The 27,656-nt window shown below is 38.9% G+C and overlaps 1 protein-coding gene and 8 non-coding genes across 9 annotated transcripts in view; 6 read left to right on the top strand and 3 right to left on the bottom strand.

Annotated features, from left to right (window-relative positions):
• rhbdf1b (rhomboid 5 homolog 1b (Drosophila)) overlaps nucleotides 1-27,656 on the top strand; it is a 64,830-nt gene that overhangs the window by 29,119 nt on the left and 8,055 nt on the right. The window contains exons 2-11 of the mRNA XM_059324364.1: nucleotides 6,435-6,576; nucleotides 7,531-7,667; nucleotides 16,418-16,646; nucleotides 18,858-19,064; nucleotides 21,225-21,347; nucleotides 22,706-22,848; nucleotides 23,710-23,964; nucleotides 24,064-24,175; nucleotides 24,740-24,814; nucleotides 26,561-26,722. Coding sequence (XP_059180347.1) covers nucleotides 6,463-6,576; nucleotides 7,531-7,667; nucleotides 16,418-16,646; nucleotides 18,858-19,064; nucleotides 21,225-21,347; nucleotides 22,706-22,848; nucleotides 23,710-23,964; nucleotides 24,064-24,175; nucleotides 24,740-24,814; nucleotides 26,561-26,722 — 1,557 coding nt within the window. The 5' untranslated portion in view covers nucleotides 6,435-6,462. The remainder of the gene's footprint in view (nucleotides 1-6,434; nucleotides 6,577-7,530; nucleotides 7,668-16,417; nucleotides 16,647-18,857; nucleotides 19,065-21,224; nucleotides 21,348-22,705; nucleotides 22,849-23,709; nucleotides 23,965-24,063; nucleotides 24,176-24,739; nucleotides 24,815-26,560; nucleotides 26,723-27,656) is intronic.
• Nucleotides 152-245, top strand: trnai-uau (transfer RNA isoleucine (anticodon UAU)). Its single transcript has 2 exons — nucleotides 152-189; nucleotides 210-245. It is a non-coding gene; the product is annotated as a tRNA-Ile (tRNA).
• On the top strand, nucleotides 544-637 carry trnai-uau (transfer RNA isoleucine (anticodon UAU)). Its single transcript has 2 exons — nucleotides 544-581; nucleotides 602-637. It is a non-coding gene; the product is annotated as a tRNA-Ile (tRNA).
• trnai-uau (transfer RNA isoleucine (anticodon UAU)) lies at nucleotides 2,919-3,011 on the top strand. The gene is given in 2 exon segments: nucleotides 2,919-2,956; nucleotides 2,976-3,011. It is a non-coding gene; the product is annotated as a tRNA-Ile (tRNA).
• Nucleotides 3,310-3,403, top strand: trnai-uau (transfer RNA isoleucine (anticodon UAU)). The gene is made up of 2 exons: nucleotides 3,310-3,347; nucleotides 3,368-3,403. It is a non-coding gene; the product is annotated as a tRNA-Ile (tRNA).
• On the top strand, nucleotides 4,744-4,837 carry trnai-uau (transfer RNA isoleucine (anticodon UAU)). Its single transcript has 2 exons — nucleotides 4,744-4,781; nucleotides 4,802-4,837. It is a non-coding gene; the product is annotated as a tRNA-Ile (tRNA).
• Nucleotides 17,262-17,355, bottom strand: trnai-uau (transfer RNA isoleucine (anticodon UAU)). The gene is made up of 2 exons: nucleotides 17,318-17,355; nucleotides 17,262-17,297 (listed from the first exon to the last, which is right to left on the bottom strand). It is a non-coding gene; the product is annotated as a tRNA-Ile (tRNA).
• Nucleotides 17,705-17,798, bottom strand: trnai-uau (transfer RNA isoleucine (anticodon UAU)). Its single transcript has 2 exons — nucleotides 17,761-17,798; nucleotides 17,705-17,740 (listed from the first exon to the last, which is right to left on the bottom strand). It is a non-coding gene; the product is annotated as a tRNA-Ile (tRNA).
• On the bottom strand, nucleotides 18,459-18,552 carry trnai-uau (transfer RNA isoleucine (anticodon UAU)). The gene is made up of 2 exons: nucleotides 18,515-18,552; nucleotides 18,459-18,494 (listed from the first exon to the last, which is right to left on the bottom strand). It is a non-coding gene; the product is annotated as a tRNA-Ile (tRNA).

Here is a 27,656-nt window from a genome sequence, read left to right as displayed (position 1 = left end):
CCCTCCTTTATTGTGACCACATTGCTAGAACTAGAAACGTGTAGCGTTCTAAGAAGTATAAATAGAAACCAGAATGCTTTCGATACCAAAATAATTTCCTGCTGCCAAAAGATTCTTCATTCATCTGCACATATCAGTTTGCTGTGCAGAGGCTCCAGTGGCGCAATCGGTCTGCGCGTGGTACTTATAAGACAGTAACCTGCAGAGTGATGCCGAGGTTGTGAGTTCGAGCCTCACCTGGAGCAGAGAAGTTTTAACCTGGGCTGTCAATCACAGGAGATACTCTGACACGCTGATCATCTCTGTGAGGTTATTTGATATGCATCAGAGCACATAGAAGAGATTAAAGACAGGAGGAGCTTTTTCATAGATCTAAGAACCTTCCTCTTTATTGTGGCCACACCACCACAAGAACAAGAAACAAGGAGAGTTCTTAGAACTACAAATAGAAACCAGAATGCTTTAGATACTGATCTTGTCCTATTGCCAACAGATTCTGCATTCATCTGCACATTCCTGGTTAGAAAGGTTAGCTGTGCAGAGGCTCCAGTGGCGCAATCGGTCAGCGCGCGGTACTTATAAGACAGTAACCTGCAGAGTGATGCCGAGGTTGTGAGTTCGAGCCTCACCTGGAGCAGAGAAGTTTCAACCTGGATTGTCAATCACAGGAGACCCTCTGACACACTGATCATCTCTGTGAGATTATTCTACATGAATCAAAGCAGACAGAACCAAACATATGTCAGTGCATCTGTCTGCACACATCCATTCCACCTGGAGTCATATTGAATTAAGGTTTATATTTAGATACATTTCCCCATTGTGAAGATAATAACCTTTTTGTGAAGACACAGCATCTGCCGGTGTTTACCAAACAAAGGATTAACTGTTGTTCAAAATATTAAAGCCACATTTTTCATTAAGGCCCGACCGATTTGGGATTGTTGATACCATCCATAAAATTGTGGATTTGGCAGCCGATATAATAAACTTTCAAGCTGTTGTTGTTGATTTTGCACCGATAAAACTCTGCAAAGGCACTCTGAAAGCTCTTTTCTTAAAGACATAAACTTTTTATTGAGTCACAGCCCATTTGACCCAATTCACGATATTTACCCCATTGGCTCGTGCTGTGAAACACCAGCTGTGGATATATAGCAGCTCATTCCTGTTGTTATGTCAGAGCATCAATTACCTTTACCAGTAAGGTGTAGATAAAGATATATACTGTGTTTCATATATCGTAATGAGTGCACAGGAGAATAAAATTGGATTAAAGGAAGGCTATGAACCCCTGCATCTCATCAGCAATTCTATTTTAAGAAAAAATGCTGCAGTCAAGGACATCCAGTGGGGATTAAACACGAATCAACATTAAATAGCCACATTTGAAAACCAGCATTTGGTCTATTAATGCATAAATGATAAAAAACAAACATGTATTAACCATTCAGACCCTGGTGCTCTGATGGAAGGTTCGAAGTAGGGGTGTGCCATATCGTATCGTTCATGATAATATCGGTATATTTTTTTTATGGTTAAAAAAAATCCATATCATGATATTGGCAACATTCCTATTTCTTGATGTAGTGGTTAAAGTTGTTTTAATCACAAAAAGCTACTTTCTCCCTGTAGCTAAACACATGCAGCTTTCAAAATAAGAGCACAGTGTGTTAACAGAATCCACCACAGAACTTACAAGAAGACTGTCAAAATAAGATGTCTTAAATTAAACATACAATAACCTTTATTCTCCTTTACAAAATGTAATTAAGATTTTCCCCCAGAACCCCTAACTGGTTATTTTTATTATTTTCTCATACTCAAGAGTCAAGAGGAAATTTTTTTGTATTTGGCAACTGTTGAGATTTGCACTTCAAACTACATTTTAGATTTTTATTTATTTATACAGACTAAAAAAATCATATTGTCTATATATTTTTAAGTATTTGGTAATATCGTCAAGAATATTGTTGTCGCAAAAATAGCCTGAAATATCGTGATATTCTTTTAGGGCCATATCGCCCACCCCTAGTTCGAAGGATCAGTTTGATTGTTGATGTTGATATGCAGGCGATCTAAAGTCAATGAACCATTGTTTAAAAAATGACCATGAATTTAAAGTGGTAAATGTGCCACCATTATCACTGTAAGCTGCAAGATGTGCCGTGAGAGAACGGAGAGAACGGTCAAATGGACTCTGTGTTGGTCATCAAAGGAGCCTTTTTTATGCTGGCGAATTCCAAAGCCTCAGCACTTTACACAATTAGGTGAGGAGCTATTCAGTGCATGATAAAGTGCTATTGTTACTACAATATGTGGCACCAGTGACACAGTAAGAAGCAGGAAGATGCTGACTGAGGTTTCACCGGACCAGCTCAGCAGCTCTAAAGCACATAACCCCACAGGAAAAGAAATAATTATTGTGTGTGTTGGCGCTTCATATTAAAAAGTGTCACTGCAAACTGCCTCACATGCACTGGCCCGCTCACCTTCTCTCACAGAGATGGAGAGACGTCTCATGTAAACCTAAACTGAAACAGTGAAGCAGGAAAACCCCTTTCACTCTCCATAAACCCGTTCACCAGAAAACAGCAGGATGAGAGGAGGCTTTGGATTACTATTCTGTGGCTTTCCCTCTGTTTGTGTAGCTCACTTGTTCGATCTATCAGACTCTCTCTGTCTGTTAGTAGGTGGCCCCGCTACTCTCAGACTACTCATCTTTGTATGAAAAGTCTGTTTAAAAAGGATGTGAGCACTCTCAGCAGTGAGTAATAGCCTCCCCTTCTGTTCTCTCTCTGTTCGTTGAGCACATATAGTCATATGTGTGAAAAAAGAGAGAGTGTGGGGAATTTTAACGCCATCTTGTGGTGCTGAAGATGCACTACTGCCCTCCAAAAAAACCTCTAAGTCATCATGCTCCAGTGGCGCAATCGGTCAGCGCGCGGTACTTATAAGACAGTACCTGCAGAGTGATGCCGAGGTTGTGAGTTTGAGCCTCACCTGGAGCAGAGAAGTTTTAACCTGGGCTGTCAATCACAGGAGATACTCTGACACGCTGATCATCTCTGTGAGGTTATTTGATATGCATCAGAGCAGATAGAAGAGATTTCAGACAGGAGGAGCTTTTTCATAGATCTAAGAACCTTCCTCTTTATTGTGGCCACACCACCACAAGAACAAGAAACAAGGAGAGTTCTTAGAACTACAAATAGAAACCAGAATGCTTCAGATACTGATCTTGTCCTATTGCCAACAGATTCTGCAATCATCTGCACATTTCTGTTTAGAAAGGTTAGCTGTGCAGAGGCTCCAGTGGCGCAATCGGTCAGCGCGCGGTACTTATAAGACAGTAACCTGCAGAGTGATGCCGAGGTTGTGAGTTCGAGCCTCACCTGGAGCAGAGAAGTTTTAACCTGGGCTGTCAATCACAGGATACTCTCTGACACACTGATCATCTCTGTGAGATTATTCTACATGAATCAAAGCAGACAGAACCAAACATATGTCAGTGCATCTGTCTGCACACATCGATTCCACCTGGAGTCATAATGAATTAAGGTTTATATTTAGATAAATTTCCCCATTGTGAAGATAATAACCTTTTTGTGAAGACACAGCATCTGCTGGTGTTTACCAAACAAAGGATTAACTGTTGTTCAAAATATTAAAGCCACATTTTTCATTAAGGCCCGACCGATTTGGGATTCTTGATACCATCCATAAAATTGTGAAAAGTACAAATAGAAACCAGAATGCTTTTGATACCAAAATAATTTCCAGCTGCCAAAAGATTCTGAATTCATCTGCACATATCTGTTTAGAAAAGTTGGCTCTACAGAGTCGCAATCGGTCAGCGCGCAGTACTTACAAGACAGTAACCTGCAGAGTGATGCCGAGGTTGTGAGTTCAAGGAAGTTTTAACCTGTGCTGTCTAATAGAGGAGATTCTCTGACATGTTAATCATCAGACAAACCAAGTCATTGTCGAGGGAAACCAAACAGATGCATATTAGACACACTTATTCCACCTGGGCTTACGTCAGGCTTTATATTTAGCTACATTTTCACATTGTGAAAGTATAGGCTTTTTCGATAAGAGCATCTTTGTGAAGGACAAGCTTTAGTTCTTTTGGCCTTACTATGTGAATTGGCCCCGATCTACATCTCCGCATTGTGAAAATAATTACTTTTATGTGAAGACACAGCACATCTGCTGGTGTTTATTGAACAAAGAACCAACTGTTGCTTAAGACATTAAAGACACATTTTTTATTAAGGCCTGACCAATATGGGATTCTTGAGACCATTAGCAATTTTAGGGGAGAAAAATTGTGGATTTGGCAGCCAATATAATACACTTTTGAGCTGTTGTTGTTGATTTTGCAAATTACTCTGCAAAGGTAAACTCAGAAGAAGACATATTCTTTTGATTGAGTCACAGCCCATTTGACACAATATGTACCCCATATTACTTTACTACTTAAACGGCTGCTTTCTTAAAAATATTTCATATACAAGCACATATATGACAGTTTTTACGCTGATACTGATGGATACCAGTATATTTATGATAGGCCATTATTGGCTGAAAATATAGTCTGATATCAGTCTTGCTCTTCTTCTTATGGAGTCACAGCCCCTTGAGCTCAATCCGTATCTTGGTTTAATAATCAGTTTATGGGTGTGAAACACCAGCTCTGGATATATACAGTAGCAACTGTATCATTCCTGTTACGAAGAGGCTCCAGTGGCGCAATCGGTCAGCGCGCGGTACTTATAAGACAGTAACCTGCAGAGTGATGCCGAGGTTGTGAGTTCGAGCCTCACCTGGAGCAGAGAAGTTTTAACCTGGGCTGTCAATCACAGGAGATACACTGATCAACTGTGTGAGATTTTTCTATATGAATCAGAGAAGATAAAACTTGTTTTCAGACAAGACAAGCTTTTTCATAGCTCTAAAAAACCCTCCTTTATTGTGACCACAAATAGAAATGTGGCGCGTTATTAGAGCTACAAATTTAAACCAGAATGCTTCCCGATACCAAAATAATTTCCTGTTGCTAACAGATTATGCATTCGTCGGCACAAATCGGTTTGGAAAGATTGGCTCAACAGAGGTTCCAGTGGCGCAATCGGTCAGCGCGCAGTACTTATTTTATTTATCCTTTATTTATTTTCTCGAGGAATCATTGAGGGCAACCCCTCATTTACAATGATGTCGAGAGGACAGAGAAAACACAAAACAGTACAGAGAAAAAATGAAACAGCACAGACAAAACACATGCAAAAACATTAAAAACAGTTACAGTGAAAGGCAGAGTTCTTGGTTATCATAGTTTTAAACTTGCCCATAGTTGTAACTGTGTTGAGTTTGAGTGAATGTTGTAAGATGTTCCAGGTAGGTGCCTTATAAGACAGCAACCTGCAGAGTGATGCTAACTTTGAAACTACTTCTGCTGGCAATGCAGTAGACAACTTCTGTCAGGTCATTTGAATGTGACATCATCATGATGTCAGACCTTCAAGTCATTTTGACCACTATGCTGTACATAGACATACATAAATAGTAACTGGACCTGCACTTATATAGTGCTTTGTTGCTAGTCTAGTTAACCCATTCATACACACATTCATAGTGGTGGCAGAGCTACCTAAACGGTGCCACCTGCCACCATTGGGAATTCATTCACACACCGATGAACGGTCGGGGATCGAACCACCGACCCTCTGATCAGTGGGCAGCCGCTCTACCAACTAAGCCACAGCCGATAGAGGCCACTTGGTAGATAGGTACATAGTGGAATGAAGCTGGATTAAAGACTCCTGCACATTATCAGCTATACATTTATTTTAAGTGCTGCAGTCATAGGCACTCATTGGGGAATAAAAACACAATAAAAAAATACAATAAACATTTATACAGCAGCAGCAGCTGCAAAAACCCAAAGAGTCACCGCTTAAACAGTTATAGGAGCTACAATTGATCTGTTAAGACATAAATAATGACGTTCAAAACACTTTGAACATCCTGGGTAAAGCCTCTGGCTGCATGGTGCTCTGATTAAAGGACTGTAGGATCAATAGGCACAAATCACCTGCTTCATTGAATTAAATTGGACAGTGTTGATGATGTGACTGCATTGTGATCGTATTTGGAGACGATGCAGAGGGCAGCAGGCAGACCAGTAGCTTTAAACATTTGGATTGAGCCGTTTGTTTATTCAGGCATTTTGCCTCCGTATTGGATCTGTCTGAGCCCACACCACGGGGAGATGGGGATTACTGTCGCACACTCTGTAATTACTCAACAAAGCTGGTCAGTTCTTTGGCTTCTGGTGGTAACTTGGAATACCCAAACATGTGTCTGTGAACGTATTATGACTGTGTATGTTGTCCTACAAACCCATTTTCTGTGTGTGTTGTGTCGTCCAGCTGGCAGGCGTAGGGGGAGCTAGCGAGCATGGATGAGCCGGGCAGCAGGAACAGCAGCCTGCAGAGGAAAAAGCCGCCATGGCTCAAACTGGACATCCCAACCATCCAGCTGACGCCAGACGACACGCCCACACTCCCCAAGGTACAGAAAAACATACAGTACAGGCCAAAAGTTTGGACACACCTTCTCATTCAGTGTTTTTCCTTTGTTTTCATGACTATTGACATTGTAAATTCATCAAAACTGTTAATGAACACATGTGGAATTGTGTACTTAACAAAAAAGTGTGAAATAACTGAAAACATGTCTTATATTCTAGTAAGCAAAGGGTGGCTACTTTGAGGAATCTAAAATACAAGACATGTTTTCAGTTATTTCACACTTTTTTTGTTAAGTACATAATTCCATATGTGTTCATTCATAGTTTTGATGCCTTCAGTGAGAATCTACAATGTAAATAGTCATGAAAATAAAGAAAACGCATTGAATGAGAAGGTGTGTCCAAACTTTTGACCTGTACTGTACAACCAGAACAGAATAAGTGTATTTGGAATAGAAGTTTTAGACGAGACAAAAAGTTTTAACTTTTGTCCTCTTTTTTTTTTTTTTTGTGAACAACTTTTTTATTGCTTTTAAAGACAGAACAAATACAGCAGTCCGATAAAAATTAAAAGGTACATTACAGTCAAATTGAAAATAATAGTAATAATAATAATAATAATGAAATAAATAGAAAAAAAAAGAAAAATAGGAAAAATTAAAATTAAAAATATAAAAGGGACGAGGCGACGACCCCCCACCCCCCCAACTTGGATCTCTATAAAACTCTTACAGGACATGAGAGACCATGTTCAAGTAATGCAAATAAAAATATTGATTACAGCAATTCCTTGATCTTATCTGCCATTGTTTGCCATGCTAGAATAGTATCAGCTCCAGCACCGTGCATTCTTGCCACTGAAAGCTCCATATTTATTATGCCAATGCATGTGTTAATCCAATGGGGTTTGGTACCTGTATTAACTTTTGTCCTCTTTACATTAACATAACTTAAGCACAGAGGACATCATTTGTGTGTTTGTGTGTGTGTTGCAGCCGGTAAAGCGCCTTCGCAGTGTCAGCATGCCAGGAGAAAACCCCCAGACCTGCATCGCTGCCTTGGAAACCTCCAACAACTACCTCAGACCTCCTCAACTGGAGAGATTGCCCTCCTTCACACAATCCATTAAGAGGTTAGACACACACTCTTGATTTCCTCCAGCTGCTGCTACGCTGTGACTTCAGCCTGTCGTATACTTTTTAATGCCAATAAATCTTCTCCACTAATAAATCTTCAACAAAACTAATTTATGCTGCAGCCTGCTTTCTGATTTAACACTAATTAATCCTGCTCTCTTTTCTCCTTTCTCTTGCCCTCCATTTTCTTTGATTTTGCCTTCTCCTTCTTCTTTATTCATTCTTTGGCTTTGCCCCTCTGCCTCCCTGTGCTCTTCTCTGCATACTGCAATGTGCAATGAAGTGAGAAAAGGGTGCGCTTCGAGCGGGTCAACACAGTTCCCCCAAAGGGCCAGAGGGAGCCCAGGAGGGTATCAACCGTCCGAAGGCGGTCCTGCATCCCCAAAATACTGGCTCGACGGCGTTCATCTATACCCAAACAGATCATCAGGTACTGAGAAGGTGGAGCAGGCAGGGAGCTGATAAGAGCAGTGTCAAGGTGTGCTTGGTAACGCCTGAGGGTAATTCCTATCCCGTCTTATTGAATGAGTTGTTCACTACTCCGGTAAATATAATCAGACAGTGTGTGAAATAAAAACACCAGCGAGCTATCCAACCATGTCAGTGTCCCCAAATCAATATTGAGATTTTTTTGCGAACAAATTATATGCTTTGTGTGTTGTTGACCGGAGCCTGAAGAAGCAAGTTGCATAGAAAATGGGATAGAGACAGTAACTTACAGAAGTTACAAATTCAGAGGGACAGTGTACCTATTTCAGTGTATTGCATGTTAAAGTTTCCTTCATGTGGCGTTCAGAGAATGAGGCATCGGGGGACAACACTCAGTGTTTTAAATAATTGCAATAAATTGTAAACTGAGGCTTTGACTGCATCCCTGTTTGGGTGAACAGACAGTTTAACCAGCTACCAGCCAGTCTGTGTCCATTGTCAGGATTGAATATATGCTGATATGTAGATACATCAACATATAGGCTACCTGCTCAATGTCAAACACAAAAATAAGAGCCACATATGTTCCCTTCAGAATGGTTGTGGTGGAGACCAAAACGCGAGAGCAAAAAGGAGAGCAATTATTGGTCTTTAATTGGTCAGGTGGCCAGACATTAATGCTGAATTTGCTTATAAATAGGCAACAATTTGCTAACAAGTATGCCATTTTAACTTAGAAAGTAAAAAGTTATAGTGTTTACAGCGTATTTCTGCTGCCCCCATGTGGCCAAAAAAATGAGTGAACACAGCTTTAAAAGCATACTACACAGGAATTGTTGCTTACTCTTTATAAAAACTTAAATTGGGCCCCTCCTTGCCATGACAACAAAAGTTAAAGCAACACAGCAAATTCACACAGTACAGTACAGGCCAAAAGTTTGGACACACCTTCTCATTCAATGCGTTTCCTTTATTTTCATGACTATTTACATTGTAGATTCATCAAAACTATTAATGAACACATGTGGAATTATGTACTTAACAAAAAAGTGTGAAATAACTGAAAACATGTCTTTTATTCTAGTAAGCAAAGGGTGGCTACTTTGAGGAATCTAAAATACAAGACATGTTTTCAGTTATTTCACACTTTTTTGTTAAGTACATAATTCCATATGTGTTCATTCATAGTTTTGATGCCTTCAGTGAGAATCTACAATGTAAATAGTCATTAAAGAAAACGCATTGAATGAGAAGATGTGTGTCCAAACTTTTGGCCTGTACTGTATTATGGAAGTCTTTGCTATATTTTGGGGGTACTACATAGTAAACCTTTAAAGCAGACCATATGTTGTGATATTTTCAGATTTATTCAAATAATATACAAGGCCGCTTGAGGAAAAGTGAATATACTGACTTTTATTGACTGAGTTATGCACAAAAGTCCCATTAGCCTGTCGTAGTCCCTTTGTGCCACCCTTTGAACACAGTGTATGACACATAAGCCCTCACACGAACTGTGTATCAGTATCAGTCCAGGTGGCACAAAGCACCACATGGTTTGAGGCAGACAAAATAACACAATTACTCACACTGGACTATCTGTGTGCCTCACACAGCATGTGGGCCACATCAAAGCCTTCAATTGAATGTAAATGTTTGAACACAGGGCCAAGGCTAAAACCTGGAGACACTGTCTTCAAAGAGTGTCTTAATGTCTTTACTTTATCATGCCGAGGTTTACTAGCCTTGTATGTGTGTGTGTGTGTGTGTGAGAGGTTAACTGAATTAATGCGTTTGATGTTTATGAGAGAATTAATGGGATTTAGAGAAAGTTGTGTGTGAGTCTGTGTGTGTACAGGGGGTTAGCTGAGGTACCTCCTCCACAAAAGAGTGCACAAATTCCGAATAAATCCTTACTCTACAAACAATGTGTATGTCGGAGGGTGATTTGCTGCAAATTCTGGCTTGTGGTGTAACTGGGAGGACACCCTGATGTTTGTTGATCTTGTGAACAACAACAGAAAAGCTCTTTATGAGTCATTTTTCATGGTAAGAAGCCATTAATTTTGACATAGCTAATCATTTATTTCTAATACTTGTAGGTGTTTAAACTGAAGATTACACGCTCCATTGGACTTCTTTAATTTATTGCTGCTGCAAAGCAAGGTGGGGTTCAAGTTAAACCTTTGTGGTACAGCTGCTCCACTGTATGAGTGTGTATGTGGTTGTGTGTCGTGTTCAGGCATGTCCCAGTGCCTTCCCTCCGTCTCTCCTCCCTCCTTATGTGTATGATGTCCCATCTTTCTTCTCTCCCTCCTTCTAATCTCCCATTTCCTGTGGAGTGCTGGTGTGGAACTGGTGTTTAGACACACTCCTGAGAAAGAGAGAGAAGCACCTCGTTGATAGTGATCGCTGGGGGCTCTGAATAGGAGAGGGGGGTGGTATTCAGTTTGACAAGGACCAGAGCCGCTGTCTTCTCTGCCCAGTAGGTCACATCCTTTTTACGCGAAACTCTCGAGGGGTGGGGGGGAATACTGGGAGGCCCGCCAGCTACTGACACATTCAAACACTCTCTCACAGGCGGATGGGAACTGGTGTTGTGTGCTGGTGACACAAGGTCAGAAATTTTAAGATCCTCCCGCGCATCAGTTGCTGAAAGAGCGAGTCCAGCTGGTGGAGGAGTGGAAGTCTTCTTTACATCGTAGAGATCAGATTCCCGTCTGAGCGAGGAGATCAACACCAGCTTTCCTCTAACCTTTGATTAACCAGGAGCTCACTGAGCAGGACCGGGATGTTACGCAGAGTCTGGACATGTTGTGATCATCCTCTCTTTACATAACAGCGAGTGTTACAAGGTACCGCTGGCCTGGATATCGGGAAATCCCCTTATGGAACGCCGTATGTGGGATCTGCAGAGGATAAGTTTGCTTTCAGAGGATCAGGGTTTAATACAAGTCCAGGGGTAAAGTGGGGACAGTATGTCAGTGATGCTGGTGATGGAGGATATACAGCTCCATAGTCCCTGCTCCTATCAGGTATGACCCAGACCCTGAACCCCTCCTGGAGCACTCTGGACAGGTGAGTGTACTCAAATCAGAGCAGAGGATCCCAAACTAATGTGTGGATCCGAGTCAACTTGAGGCATTCTGGCCAGTGGATGGAAACGTTGAACAAAGCACATGTTGATGTATTTCATATGTCTTAGCTGAGACTGGTAGATGATATTTTAATAACTGTTTAATAACTGGATTTTTGCTTCACTATGGTGACTTATAATGTAGGATTGAATGTAGTACTGTTTGCCCTCTCTTTTATGAGTTGGGAAGGTACACTGTAAAAAAAAATCTGTTTAATTTACGGTAAAATACCGGCAGCTGTAGTTGCCAGAACATCACCGTAAAAAATACAGTGAGTGTATGTAAATGTAAATATCAGCAAAAACTGTAATTTATACAGAATAATCCCATTACTTTTAGGATAATTGTGTCATCATGGTATTTCTCCATTCATTTTACATCAAAATTTTGTATTTTTACACTAAAACTGTGTGTTTTCTACAATTTATGGCGGTAGAATTTAAAGTTTTATACTATTCTTTGATTTACAGTAATTAAAAGTATCTACTACGGTGATGTACAATGTTTAATTTGACAACCTATTTCTGATGCAATTTGACAGTGTTTTACTGTAATTTCTACAAACATTTTTTACAGTGTAGTTTCAGATACTGGTCTAGGACTAGTTTGACATTTCGGTGGAATGCATTTTTTTTCGCATGAGTCATTCAGCACCAACAAAAACAGCAGTTAAAGTAGCAATGCCACAATGAAAATACTCTAAAAGTAAAAGTCCTCTATTTAAAATGATGCCCATAAAAGGTACATGTTAGAATCAGCAGTATTTGTAGCAAAAATCACTTTAATTAGCACAGATAAAAGTATCTATGCAACAGAATGTGGCCCCTGTGACATGTCATTGTTGCATTGTATATTACACTATATATTTCTCTTTGCTGTCTTAACTTAGTGGTTCCCACCTTTTTAGTCTGAGGTACCCTCACAACCCTGTCGGATGAACTCATGTACCCCTTCATGGATTTATAATTGCTGTAACAATAACATATTCATCAGTTAAAGTGGAAATTGTTCAATGTTTCATATAATTAAATTGTCATATTTAGGTAGATTTGGTCAACAATTGTACTACTAGCCTACTACAACTAGTGCTTGTAGTAAGGATGAATGTTTAAACCATTCATCTGTTACTTTAGCTAACTATTTCAACTGTTTATCAAATAAAATTTATTTTAGCCGATTATCTTAAATGCTAATCAATACATTTTTTAGGGTACTTATTTCAACTGTTTATTTTATTTTTCATTTAGCTAACTATATCAACTGTTTATCCATTAATGTTACTTTTAGCTAACAATTTCAACAGTTTATCCATTTATATTACTTTAAGCTAACAATCTCAACCGTTTATCCATTTAAGTTTCTTTTAGCTAACTATATCAACAGTTTATCCATTTATATTACTTTAGCTAACAATTTCAACCTTTTATCCATTACATTTGCTTTTAGCTAACTATTTCAACTGTGTGTCAGTTAAATTACACCACAGTGATTTTATACAGATGGTTTGGGGCTGAAGTAACCACTAGCCAATATTTCATGGCAGTTTCATTTAATTTACATAAGTATTATCCCAAAAAAGATCAACTTTAATGAGGAGTTTTATTTTTTTGTCACAGTATAAAACAGCATTTAGATTAGCATGACATTAAAATGTTTTAATCCCAGAAATAATCAAATTCATTTTTGGTGCTGAGGGCAGGCAGAGCACCCATACTCATCCAGTGATTTGGGACATTTCCCTAAAATGAGGAATTGCCACACAAAAAAGCATTGAAGAAAATGTTGCTTCCAGGTTTCTGTTCAGTGATGAATTAACACTAAAACCCTCGAGATGATGGTTTTATCCAATCAGAAAACTGAGATTTGCCCCTTGGCCTTTTCCTCAATTAAATGAATGCTGTCTCAGCCTATAATTACGGTACACTAGATTGCTGCTTCATGTGTCCCAGCCTTACCTCGAGGATATGAAAGCTAATTCATGTGGCTTAACATCACTTTAATCCTTGATTGGTGCTGGATTTATGCTGTCGTCAACCAGTCGTGAATATTTTATTTATGGTTTTGTGTGGGCGAATATGACATGCAAGCTTGTCGGTGCATGTGTACGCACTGACAAATACCCACTTATCTAAACAAACACAAACAAATGTCATCGTTCTTAAAAACAGACCTTGAATCAGAACGTGGGCGAGCGTTAGCATCATGTTTTACCATCAGTAGTAGATAATATGTTAATTTTTTCCAATGATGACCTCCTCTTCTCCGCCTTCTCACTGCCAGAGTCAGCCTGACTCCCGTCTCTCTCTGCTTTTCTAAACCTGTCTTCTTTCTAAGACATTCCTCTCTGGAGGGACAACAATCAGGGCCGCGCCACCCCCTCCCTGCCCCTGTGCAGCCTTAAAAGGCTTCCCCAGCTGGCGTCTTTCTTGATGATGAGGGCTGAGTGTTTATTACTGAGTGTTCTGCTCTCCAAACAGTTTCCCCAGTGTGGCCTCCACCTCCTGGTCCGTTAACACGCAGCCTGGCACGCAGGCTCTGTTTGATGGGAAAAGGGGGGGGACTTTGATACACATTAATTTAGTTTATATGAGAAACACACAAACACACAACCCCGCTAAGTCAGTTCAAAAACTGTTAGGCAACATCTGCTTCTTTACCGCTGACTGCACCGAGGGCAGCAGGTCGTGTCAGATCAAGACCGTATTTTTATTCAGGCTGTCTAAGCTGGTTTGGCTGCATCTATGCAATCATGTACACACAGAAAGAGGAAGACATAGAAAAACTAGAAAATTTCCTCTGGGGAAATTTTGAAAGGGCCACGGGGGCTACTGCCGGTGTGTGTACACTATGATGAGACTTTCAGAGATTGCAAACTATGCCCTTTAACCTCAAAATGTGTGTGTGTGTGTGTGTGTGTGTGTGTGTGCACGCGTGCGTGCGTTTGAAGCATGTGTATGCATGTGTGAGGAGTGTGCGTGCTTACGCGCATGTGTGTGTGTGTGTATCTGTATCACATCAAAGATCAAAGGCAATCAGATCAAAGCAATCAACAGAATTAACTGACAGCTGTTAATGAAAGAGTGACAGCAGCCAGAGGTGGACTGGAATTTAAAAAGTATTTAGAATTTTAAAGAATTTTAAAAAGTGACATAATATTCCATATTAATTTTATTTTCCATTTTCATTAAGTTAAGTCTTTTAATCAACTACAGAAGTAATCATAACTACCAAATATTCATTCATTTTCGTTAACCCTTTACATGCCAGTTTGTTTATAATGCGAATGTTATTATTTATGGGAAATAGATGTGTAATATTCTGTATAATAAACGCTTTTCTGGGATTTGTCAATGATTAGTAACAACATGGATGTTGACGCATTGCGCTTCGTAACCTCAGTGTAAACATGGAAAATATCATGTTTTGCCCCATAGGGTAAACATGAGAAAATGGCACAGTCTGCTGGAAAATACTGTAGTATATACTACAATTTTGACCTTCCAAAATTTGAGAGAAGCCCCCCCACAGCATCACATATGGATTAGCAAAAGCCAAAATATCCAAAAAAGAAAAATGCTATTTAAGGTATGTCCCGAGTGATGCACAGGATTAATAAATTAACCTGCTGCTGCCCTTTCAGTATTATCCTTAACCATCATTCAGGAAAAAGTTTAAGCTCACTTGTGCTTGTTAAACTAATCTTATTTGATAGATATCCACTTCTCAGTCTTTATTTTTGAATACAAAACAAAGTAGCTCAAACTAGTCAAAGTGCCTGTGCTGCAGCAGTTTTAAATAACTTTTATTAACTACATTAAACGATGCATTTTGGCTTTCTATTTGGCATTTTAGGAACCAAAGTAAAAGCGTAAGGTTCCCCATTCACGGATGTCTTTTTACATGTGTGGTTCTCTTCATCAGTAGAGACAAGAAAGCAATCAACAAAGAAGCAGTCAACTAACCCGCAACAACCATATGCAATCAATCAAGTAATTCTAATATTGTTCTGCTAATCAGGAGAGATGTAGGGCTCTTGATTAGCAGATTGTGTATAAAAAAATAAATAAAATTTAATGGGGACAGCAGTGTTATTATTTCATTTTCTTTGGCACAAGTTCGGCTCAGGCCATCGTCATGACTTCAACAAACAACTGTATGTTTTTGAAATGAGGCACTGTTACGCATCAAACAAACCCATTAGCATATTCAATTTCCACTTGTTCATTAACCCTTTATCGGGCGAAGAACTATATTTGGTAACTTTAGTGGATATCAAAACGAGGGTCCCCATGTCTCTCTGTTTGGTTGTAGACCCAAATGGATTTCTTCCAGCTAATCAGCAAAGATCAGACTACATCACAGACAGTGACACCATGACATCTGACCAATCAGTATGATCATAATATAATAATATGACCTAATATGACCTTGACCTCCAATGTAAAAATGAAAAATTTAGGAAAAAAATCTGCAAGAAAGAGTCGTACAAACTTCAATGACTTGTACGAGGAGAACTTGACTATGACGGCATGTTAGGGCCAAGTATGAATAAAAATAATAGTAATATTTCGGGGAAAAAAGTTGCAAATTTACTAGATTAAAGTGGCAAATCTGCAAGAAAAAAAGTTGCAGATTTAAGAGATTCAAAGTAGCGAATCTGTGCGAAAAAAAGTTGCCGATTTACGAGAAAAAAGTGGAAAAAAGAAACTTTTTTTTTTCGCAGATTCACCACTTAAATCTCATAAATCTGCGCATTTTTTTCTCGTAGATTTGCCACTTTAATCTCGTAAACTTTTTTCTCAAAATATGACCCCCCTCCCCCGGGTCCGCATGTTTTTTTTTTACACATTCTGGCTGTACGTAATATCCTCCAATACTCTCTAGGGTTGAAATTTGGAATTTGCAAGTATTTCAATGAGTGCCCTATTAACCCATTGACGCCTAAAACGCCTGTAAAACCTCTGGGCGATTTTAAAATAAGCCCCTAAAACCTGAAGTTTTTCTGGAAATTCAACAGAAGTGTCAATGCTTCTACTAAATAATAGATTTTTCAGCCTCTGTAGCAGGTAGAAATGAAATTCCAAAAGTATTTGAGAGCTTATACAAATACTACAAAACAACGTGTCTGCTTTCCAGGCTTCAATGGGTTAAGGGTTAACCAGAGTGCGTCTTCTCCCCAGGGGTACGGCTGACTGGTTCGGGGTGAGCAAAGACAGCGACAGCACGCAGCGATGGAGGAGGAAGAGCCTGCAGCACTGCAGCCATCTGTACGGGGGTCTGAAGCCGCAGGTGATGAGGGAGATGGAGCTACACAGCCAGGACAACCTCTCCCTGGCCAGCACTGAGACCCCTCCTCCCCTTTACCTCCCACCCCACCACCCCACTCACCACCACTATGGCATGCAGAGGGTAGGCCAGTGCCGGGGCTTGTCAGAGGGATGGATGAAGAGATGGGACTTTTCCTCCATCACGTTTTCTCACACATTCTTTCACTCCATTCCTTTATTCCACATTAGATCTTTTTTAGCGCTTGCTTTACCTCTTTGCTTTGTCATCTTGCCAGGGTTCAGTTGATGGCGGGAGACTAATACACCGAGAAGATGTCTGATTCACTCATAATTTCCCTCAATATCTATATCTATATCTACTGAAAAACAACTACACTACTACCAAGGTTATTATAGTTAACGAAAACTAACAAAATAACGAAAACTAAAATTGAAAAAACATTTTCGTTAACTGATATAAAGATAAAAACAAGAGTTTTTAAAAAAACGATAACTAACTGAAACTGTATTGTGTGGTTACAAAACTAACTAAAACTAACTATTTCTATTTCAACATGCAGGAACACATGGTAAATATGTCTACTGAGACTGGGATGTCTACACTCCAACCCAAAACTCTTGTTTTTATTTTCATTTCAGTTAACGAAAATGTTTTTTCAATTTTAGTTTTCGTTATTTTGTTAGTTTTCGTTAACTATAATAACCTTGCCTCTTATGCTGCAGGTTAAAACTTCTCTGCTCCAGGTGAGGTTCGAACTCACAACCTCGGCATCACTCTGCAGGTTACTGTCTTATAAGTACCGCGCGCTGACCGATTGTGCCACTGGAGCTTCTGTCATATGAAGGGGCAGTCGTAGATATAGCACACCGCATAAAAAGGGAAAAAAAGCCTTTTGATGACAAACACAGAGTCCAGTTTTCTATAAATAAATGAGCCAACATGTATACTCTCAGACCAATACATTGACTGGCACTAGTCGTCAAGTTTTGAATGCAGGACTTTACTTGTAGTGGGGAAATGTTGCAGTGTAATAATAGTACTTACTTAAGTAATGGACCTGAATACTTTTTTCCACCACTGAACATATAATATTCAGTCAATTCGGTCGCTTGAAGGCAAAGCAGGTGTAATTATAATGAAGTATTGCAGACCTCCTAAGCTGCAGGTTAAAACTTCTCTGCTCCAGGTGAGGCTCGAACTCACAACCTCGGCATCACTCTGCAGGTTACTGTCTTATAAGTACCGCGCGCTGACCGATTGCGCCACTGGAGCTTCTGTCTTATGGTGGGGCTGTCGTGAATATAGCAAACCACATAAAAAGGGTAAAAAAGCCTCTTGATGACAAACACACAGTCCAGTTTTCTCCAAATAAATTAGCCAACATGTATACTCTTAGACCATTATATTGACTAGTCGTCAATTTAGGATACAGGACAGATATTGAACATAGTTGTGGAATCTAAGTACATTTACTTACTAACGTTATGCTTCTACTCCACTTCACGTGGAAGCAAATATTGTACTTTTTACTCACTACATTAAGCTGACAGCTTGAGGTGAAGGTGAAGATTTAACACGGAAAAGTGAATAAAGTGATTAGACTTTTTTTTTTATTAAACATCATAACAGTATATTAATTACTTCAAATGAGTCCTATCTTTACAAAAGTAAAACACTGATAGCATAAATACATCAATACTAATCTCAGAATATATATAACAATCTGAGTGATAATTAAGTAAATTTTGAATGCAGGACTTTTACTTGTAGTGGAGAAATTTTGCATTGTAGTATTAGTTATTTTACTTAATTAATGGATCTGAATACTTTATCCACCACTGTACATAGTAAATTCAGTCACTGGAAGGCAACTGGTAGTATAATTTTTAATGAAGTACTACAGATCTCCTTGGCTGCCAGTTAAAGCTTTCCTGCTCCAGGTGAGGCTCGAACTCACAACCTCGGCATCACTCTGCAGGTTACTGTCTTATAAGTACCGCGCGCTGACCGATTGCGCCACTGGAGCTCATCAATAGACTTGCACTAGCTTGATTAAAGTTGATTAAATCTTTATTTAAGTGTGAATCAAGGGGGAACCTCTGCTATCTCCCTCTATAAATCCACTGCCCAAAACATTCAATTGTTTGTAAAGTTTTCTCTTCCCAAAGCCTGGAACATCAATCTAACCCTAGTTTAGATGTCTGTCTTCCCTGCTTTCTACTATTCTGTCGCTGTTTGTTTACTGTTCTATGTAGCTAAGAGCTAAGTGAACCAACACAGTGTGTGTGTCTGTCTGTGTGTGTGTGTGTGTGTGTGTGTGTGCGTGCGCAGATCGTAGACCCCCTGGCCCGGGGTCGTGCCTTCCGCATGGTGGAAGAGGTTGACGGCTTCAGTGTCCCGCAAACTCCCATCACGCCCGGCACCGCCTCCCTCTGCTCCTTTTCCAGCTCCCGCTCCGCCCTCAACCGGTTGCCGCGGCGTCGCAAACGGGAGTCTGTGGCAGTCATGAGTCTCAAGGCTGCAGCAGCACTAATGAAGGTGTTTGTTTCTTTCGTGTTTGTACAGTAGCTTTGACTTAAGTCACCAAATGTTCTGTGCTTAGCAAAAAAAACCTGTGTACTTCGTAGGCCTGTCACGATAATTACTATACCGACTTATCGTTCAATATATAAAAATGGCAACATGGTCTCACAGGAATCCGTGAAATAGCCACGGATTTGCTTAACTCAAAATCCGTGGAATAGCCACGGAATCACTCAAATTTCCGTGAAACTGACACGGATTTCGCTACAATGCAAGTTAATGACAGTCATATCCTGTGGCTATTCCAACATACAAAGTGATTATGTACATTCACTGAGTGAATATTTAGAAAATAAAACATATATTTCTCCCTAGAAATGTGATCAAAACCCATTTTTATGCAGAAACTAAGTCAAAATATTGATTTTTTCACTAAAAATGAGAGAACTGTCCGCCATGTTTTTTATTCTGACCACCGGGACCTTAAAAGTCACGTGACTTGGAACAAACCAATAGGAAAAAATATTAACTTGCATTGTCGCGAAATCCGTGTCAGTTTCACGGAAATTTGAGTGATTCCGTGGCTATTCCATGGATTTTGAGTTAAGCAAATCCGTGGCTATTTCACGGATTCCTGTGAGACCAGGTTCAAAAATGGACATGATAGTTTTTTTCTGGACTCAATAAATTGACTTTTTGTGCTTTTTCTTGTTGTGTTTAAAGTAATGCTGCAAATGTTCGACAGGCAGTCTCATTGCAGACCCTGAAAGTCTATTTTATTTGTTTTGGTTGTAGTTTATATACTTATGTTTTATTTATCTAGGATATTTTAATATTTCTTTTCCACATTTCAATTCTAATGTTTGTCGAGATTTTAAAATTCATTGCTGTGGAAAAGGATGTACTTATTATGCTTTAATATCATTACAAAACTAAAACAACATCGATACAACAATTTTATTGTGATCGTTTCTGGGAAAATATATCCTATATGTCCTAAAAAATGTGTTACCGTGACAACCCTAGTGCTTTAAACTCTCACTTTTTTACCTTCAAAGCTACTGCCAGCCCAGCTGATTGTGCTCAGATACATGAAAGCTTTACATTCTTAATACGGTTTGCAATAAATGTTTAAAAGACCAAGAGTATAGTCAGAAAACACCATTTCTATGCACATGCTCACACTTATCTGGTGCTTTTGTAAAGAGATTCCTAGAAATGTTTTTTTATTCTCATGTGTCTTAATGCATGGGTTTTATCTGTGCACTCGTGCATGTAGGCATGTTATGTAAAATATGAGATCAGCTTGCAGATTAAATTCAGATGACTCTCCCTGTGAAGCTCACTGGATCAAACATATAAGGGGATGAATGGCTGTTTGGTGAGAGTATCTGCTGGTGTGTGTTGGGCGGGGGTTACTGGATCTCCCTAGCAGATGGTCCATGATAATACACACCGAATGCTCAGCTATCTGCTGGAAGGATATACAGAATATTCCAGAAGTGCAGAGCTAATCCCCTGACACACAACCATCACACACTGTTATTATGTATGGTCAGGGATTCCCCCAGAAAATAACAATAATGATGTGTGTTATTCTGCTTGTCAGGGCCAGACATTAGGTGACAACACGGCATCTGACCAATCAGTATGATCATAATATAATAATATTAACTTTATTGACCTTGACCTCCAATGTAAAAATGAAAAATTTAGAAAAAAAAATCTGCAAGAAAGAGTCGTACAAACTTCAATGACTTGTACGAGGAGAACTTGACTATGACGGCATATTAGGGCCAAGTATGAATAAAAATAATAGTAATATTTTGGGGAAAAAAGTTGCAAATTTACTAGATTAAAGTGGCAAATCTACAAGAAAAAAAGTTGCAGATTTAAGAGATTCAAAGTAGCAAATCTGTGTGAAAAAAAGTTGCCGATTTACGAGAAAAAAGTGGAAAAAGGAACCTTTTTTTTCGCAGATTCACCACTTAAATCTCATAAATCTGTGCATTTTTTTCTTGTAGATTTGCCACTTTAATCTCAGAAGGATATACAGAATATTCCAGAAGTGCAGAGCTAATCCCCTGACACACAACCATCACACACTGTTATTATGTATGGTCAGGGATTCCCCCAGAAAATAACAATAATGATGTGTGTTATTCTGCTTGTCAGGGCCGGACATTAGGTGACAACACGGCCGGGCGATGTCGCAGACGGAGTTTCATGCCCCCTAGTTTCTTTGAAGATGACACTGTGGACTTCGCTGATGATCTGGACACTTCATTCTTCACCAGAGTGAGCAGTGGGCACACTTCACCACCATACCCTCCTATTAGCCTTTAAATTAAAACACTGTCCTTCAGCCCGACACACACAAAATATTATGTTTTTTTAAAAACTTTTTATAGTGATTTTTCCATCAACGACTTCCGATGCTCATTTTCAAGATTTGCATGAGAAAAGCTTGATGGCAGTGGCGGTTCTAGACCAGGTTTACTGTGGGGGCCAAGGAGGGGCCAGTGTTTAATCAAAGGGGCACATTAAAAATCGTCAAAAATTATATTTAAGCATTCAAAACCTATATTTTAGCTAAAATTCTCATATTTGGAAGAACTGCATTGATTGAAGCGATGAGACTTACCAATATTAACAGTTATTTTTGTACGACAACGACATTTCTCATTTTTGTGCACAATTACTTTTTTTTATTTTGAAAGAGCAGTACAGTGAGAATGATCTTTATATTTAGCTTTTATTGCTCAATTAAACTATTATACAATGTACACATTCTGGGTTCCTTTTGTGTACAATGAGATATTGTTTGAACAAAAAATAGGTAAGAATTGTTCTGTCGTTCATTGTTATAAATTGATCATTTCATTATTAATTTGACACAGGGGCCATAGCAGGGGCCAAGGGCTTCTTCACAGGGGCAGGGGCCCCTGTAGGCCCCTGTGTAGAACCGCCAATGCTTGATGGAAACACCAAAATTCGATAAAACTTTCTAAAAGTTTTTTACGCTCACTTGAGGTGGTTTTTGTCTTCTTTTTAAAAAAAAAAAAAGTTGATGCGTTAAACAGGAAATGGAAACGTTTTTTCTCAATAAGTTCTGATGTAGCGAACATTTACCTCACATGACTGATCCGCTGTTTACACTCTGACATGAAAGAACAATTATAAGTTTCACAATTTAACCCAATTCTTGAAGACTTCTCTCTATTTTCTCTCGTGGGTGGCCAAAGTTGTCTGATTAGTACCTCTTTTTTCTTGTTTTTTCTCTCACACGCAATTTCTTCTTCTTCTCCCGTTTACTGACTTATTAGCCTACAACAATACATCACACTGCCATCTTCTGACCAAAGTACGTTATTGCCGCTTTCTTTATTTGCTCTAAACCAGCCGATGGAAACATCCCTAATCCGTAGTTTCTTTAATGCGACATTTCAAAATTTCGCTTCAAAATTCGCTTTGACTTTAATGGAAACACAGCTATTGATGTGTTGATTCAGAGCGCCTTCTTGTACCCTGACAACAAACTATATACTGTATTATTAAGCACTGGCTACGGCCATGTCAGGATCCTTTGCGCCCCCTTTCAAAACAGAATATACTTTACTTGTTTAGCAGAATTCCTACTAATTTTGTTCTTTTAGGAGGGCCTGCATGATGAGTTGTCCACCTACGCAGACGAAGTGTTCGAGACGGCGTCGGAGGCCGACCTCAAACAGCTGGACGAGAGCGAGCTCACAGGAAGTGCACTGGACAAGAACGAATTGGAAAGGAGTCACCTCATGCTGTGGGTTTATATTTTTGTTAATGACTTGCGGCAAAGGAAATGTGAGATAACATCACTGTGTTTTCTGTCTTACTTTTCTGTTTCCATTTTAACCTGTAATTTTTATTCATTCGCTTTTAAATGTTTTTTCACTTTTTTATTATTTTTTTTTAATTTGCTTTTAAATGTCTTCTAATGTGTTTTATGTATTTTAATCTTGCCCCTGTAAAGCACTTTGAATGGCCTTGTGTCTGAATTGTGCTATGTACACTACTGGTCAAAAGTTTTAGAACACACCAACTTTTCCAGAATTTAATTGAAAATGATGCAGTTTAATGTCTCAGTGTACTCTGAAATTAATGCACATTTGCAACATTTAAAATTCTTTAGAGCATGATAGTGTTTTGAAAGTAAAAAAAAAAGATTCAAAATCACATTTTATGTTGAACTAAAGGGCTAAAACAAGACACAAAATGACCAAAAAAGACACCAAAAGACACAAAATGACTAAAAAAAGACACAAAATGACCAAAATAGACACAAAAAGACACAAATGACTTACAAAGACATGAAAATAATTCAAAAATGGACAAAATAGCCCGAGACTCCATAGAGTTAAGTTGTTAACCCATTTCTTGTTCCCTGAAAAAGGCCTACTTGTATAATTCTGAAATGTACATTATTTTTCAGTTTTGGTTAACCTTACCTTTTTTTTATTTACCTCTGGCAGTTCACCACTTACCTTTGTACCCTTTCAAGCTGTTCATTTGACTTGGACTGCTTGAATTTTAATAAAAAACTGGAAAAATTGGGTTGTTCTAAAACTTACCTTGCCTTACGTACTGTAATGACAGCTTTATTTACAATGCTTTCTCAAACCAGGCCCTTAGAGCGAGGATGGCGGAAGGCAAAAGACGGCTCTCTGGTCCAACCTAAGGTGCGACTGAAACAGGAAGTGGTGAGCGTCAACAGCCATCAGGAGCGGGGACAGAGGATCGTGGTTCCCGTTAAGAAGCTGTTTGCCAAAGAGAAGAGGCCCTACGGCCTCGGCATGGTCGGCCGTCTCACAAACCGGACGTACCGCAAGCGCATCGACAGCTTCGTCAAAAGGCAGATTGAGGACATGGACGACCACAGGTGAGACAGCTGATTCTGTTTTCCTTCGAGGATGACCGTCCTCAGATGTGAAACACGTCCCAGGTAATGGAGCCTGAATTGTCCTTCTGTCCTCACTAGGCCTTTTTTTACCTACTGGATCACATGTGTCCATTTGCTCATCACCATTCTGGCCGTCACCATCTACGGCATCGCCCCCGTGGGCTTCTCTCAGCACGAAACTGTCGACTCGGTGAGTGTATTTCACAGAGTTTATGATAATTAGATTGGTATCATCAGAAATTTTATTGAGTAGGATAAACCCCTTGAGAGGAATCCTCTCGTTTTTGAGGGGGTCCTAAAGTACATTACAAAACAAAACACTCAACAATTTACAGACATACAACAACAAAGACAACAGGCATCAACACAAACATAACAAACAAAAAATGAACACAAGAATGAACACAAGAATAATCACAACCTCTCAATGGCCACAAGTTGGCCATAACATTAGCCTAGTAAAACTGAAAGAAGTAACATAATATTATTGTAAATTGAAATTGCATTTAAAAAAAATTAAAAATGAATAAATAAATATGACATAATATTATCTGAAACATGTGCAGTTTAACTCAAAATAAGAAGACAGGGCACATTTAAAACTAGGAAAAGACGTCAATGATCGTATGTTTAAAGGAAGATTATTCCAGTCCGATGCACAGTATACTGTTCTGAATAATTTCTGTTGAATATCCACTGAAAATTTTGAGTGAGCAGTATTGGTGATCCAGCTTTTTTCTTTTCTTTTTTTCAGGTGTTGAGGAACAAAGGAGTTTATGAAAACGTTAAGTTTGTGCAACAACAAAACTTCTGGGTTGGTCCAAGCTCAGTAAGTATGTTTTATATTCTATTATCAGCTTCTCAGATTGTGGTGGTCAATACTGGAAATAAATAGCTCCAATGTATTAATTACTAGTGGTCGAGATCTCTGATTCACAACCAGGTGTAACGTGCCGAGAAATTGGGCAGAGAAATTTAAACACTTAGCTAAAGGAATGGATGAATTTTTTTGCAATAGTTAATGCTAGCTTAAATAGCATTAGCTGCTTTTAGCTAAAAGTAGGCAAAACGGCAGAAATAGTTTGCTTCAAATTGTGAATAAATAGTTCATATAAACAGTTTAAAAAAAAACAGAAAGTAAGCTAAAGGAAAAAAAAAAGCTTAGTTAGCGATACAGTAAAATGTTATTTAACTTAAGAATGGTACTAGTCAAAATAGATAAATGGTTGAAATAGTTGTTGAAACAGACGAACAAAAAAAGATTTGCTAGTAAAAGTAAGGAATATTAAAAGTAAAAAATAAAAATCATATGATATGATATAATAATGATTTTCAGATAGCTAGTTATACATTTATAAAAAATAATGGGCAAATGGTAACACAGGCTAAAAGTAAGATGAACAGTTAATATAGTTAATCAGAATAATAGCTAAAAGTACTGAATACATTTTAATATAGATAGCTAGACTAACTGTAGTAAATGGGGTGCACTTATATAGCGCTTTTATCCAAAGCTTTACACTACGCTCATTCACACACACATTCATTCTGGTGGCCAAGGCTACCGGGGCACACTGGTGCCACCAGCATCGGGAGCAATTTGGGGTTCAGTATCTTGCTCAAGGATACTTCGACATTAAGCTGCCATGGTCGGGGATCGAACAACAAACCCTCCGATCACTGGACGAACGCTCTACCAACTGAGCCACAGCCGCTAGACTAACTGTAGTGTTTGTTATCGGAAAAAGTAATGGGTAAATGGTTGAAAGAGTTAGCTTATGCCACCAAGTGGTAGAAGCAGTTATGCAAGCATGACCAAACCATTCAAAAATACTGTCCCACTAGCACCTTTGATATGATGAATAGAGTTGATTACCATCCAGTTTAAAATGATTTATGACGTTGATGAAAGTGTAAATGAGCTCATCTGGGTATGGCGATGCTTCAGGCCATCCTGGTCTGGATTAACCCTCTATGGTACGCATTATGATGCCAGTTAGGGGAAAAATGTTTGGAGTGTTTTTTTGTCTTAAAATAGACTAAATAAACATAATCTAAAGACATTTTAGATTTTTTTTTTTTTTTTTTTTACATTTTGGGGGTTTGTTGCCCGTAGGCAACAGTGCACAAGTGAAAAAGAGAGGGGTTTTTTTTCAATTTGAAAATTATTTATTTAATAGACGTGTAAAAGATTCAGTAGCTTCATCAGGGTACAATACATTTTAAATTTAAAAACATCATAAAAGGAACTTTTTTTACCCAGTTTCTTGTCTGGAGTAGCAATATTTTTTTTCCAGATGGAAAAGGGCCAGGAAATTATGTTTTGAGTGCTTTTTTGTGGCGCAAAATGGCAAAGCTTTTTCAATATGGCCTCCTGGAGGTCATGTGACAAATTAAAGCATTGTTATTGGTTCCCTATACTCTTCCCTCTTTTTTAAAGTATTGCATCACTCAAAAACATGCATTGTAGAAATTTGACAGGCCAAAAATGGGTATGTTGCCTGAGGGAAACACCGTACCATAGAGGGTTAAATAACCTCACCAAGCTGTGATGTCATCTGCTGCTGTCCTGCAGGAAGCGCTGATCCACCTGGGAGCCAAGTTTTCCCCGTGCATGCGCCAAGACCAAGAGATCCACAGACTGATCCAGGAGAAGAGAGCGAAGGAGAGAGAGTCCGGCTGCTGCGTGAGGAACGATCGCTCCGGCTGCCTGCAGACTCTCCAGGAGGAGTGTTCGGTCAGTGAAACCTACCTGACCATATCGCTCAGATTATAGTAGATTACAGTAGAAGTATCATATAAGATGGGCAGCTTTTATTGCACCAATTATTTGTAACATTACATTACATTACATGTCATTTAGCTGATGCTTTTGTCCAAAGCGACTTACAATAAGTGCATTCAACGTGAGGGTACTAGACTTAGACCACAGGAATCAAGTAAGTACATAACTTTAAGAGCTAACTGTCATCGCTACAGGAGTGCTATATGTTAACCCATTGAAGCCTGGAAAGCGGATACGTTGTTTTGTAGTATTTGTATAAGCTCTCAAATACTTTTAGAATTTCATTTCTATCTGCTACAGAGGCTAGAAAATCTATTATTTAGTAGTAGCGTTGACACTTTTATTCTGTTGAATTTCCAGAAAAACTTCAGGTTTTAGGGTAGGGGTATCAAACTCTGGCCCGCGGGCCAAATTTGGCACGCAGTGTAATTTTATTTGGCCCACGAGGCAATACCAAATTATTATATTATTATTGTAAATTAATGACATTGATGTGTTTTTTATTTGAAATTTGATTTTGCATGTCTGCACTATTTAGTTATATATTGTATGTTTATAAGCGTTGCTGGTTCCATATTTAATGTTAAAGCAAAACATGTTTGGTATATATTAAAAGGTTTATTTGTTCAATGTTGGCCCGCGATTTAATTCAAGTTTTACATTTTGGCCCATTGTGTATTTGAGTTTGACACCCCTGTTTTAGGGGCTTATTTTAAAATCGCCCAGAGGTTTTACAGGCGTTTCAGGCCTCAATGAGTTAAAGAAGAAAAGAAGAGAAGAAGAGAAAAGAAGAAGAGCATTTATTTTATTTTTTAAATATAGATATGTTAGGTGACCATGACTTAACCGAGGTATTGTTGGAAGAGATAGGTCTTCAGCCTGTAAT

The sequence above is a fragment of the Centropristis striata genome, chromosome 21 (assembly GCF_030273125.1).
Source record: "Centropristis striata isolate RG_2023a ecotype Rhode Island chromosome 21, C.striata_1.0, whole genome shotgun sequence".
NCBI lineage: Eukaryota > Metazoa > Chordata > Actinopteri > Perciformes > Serranidae > Centropristis > Centropristis striata.
Note: the sequence above shows the minus strand (reverse complement) of the source record. Positions and strands in the feature narration are given on the sequence as shown.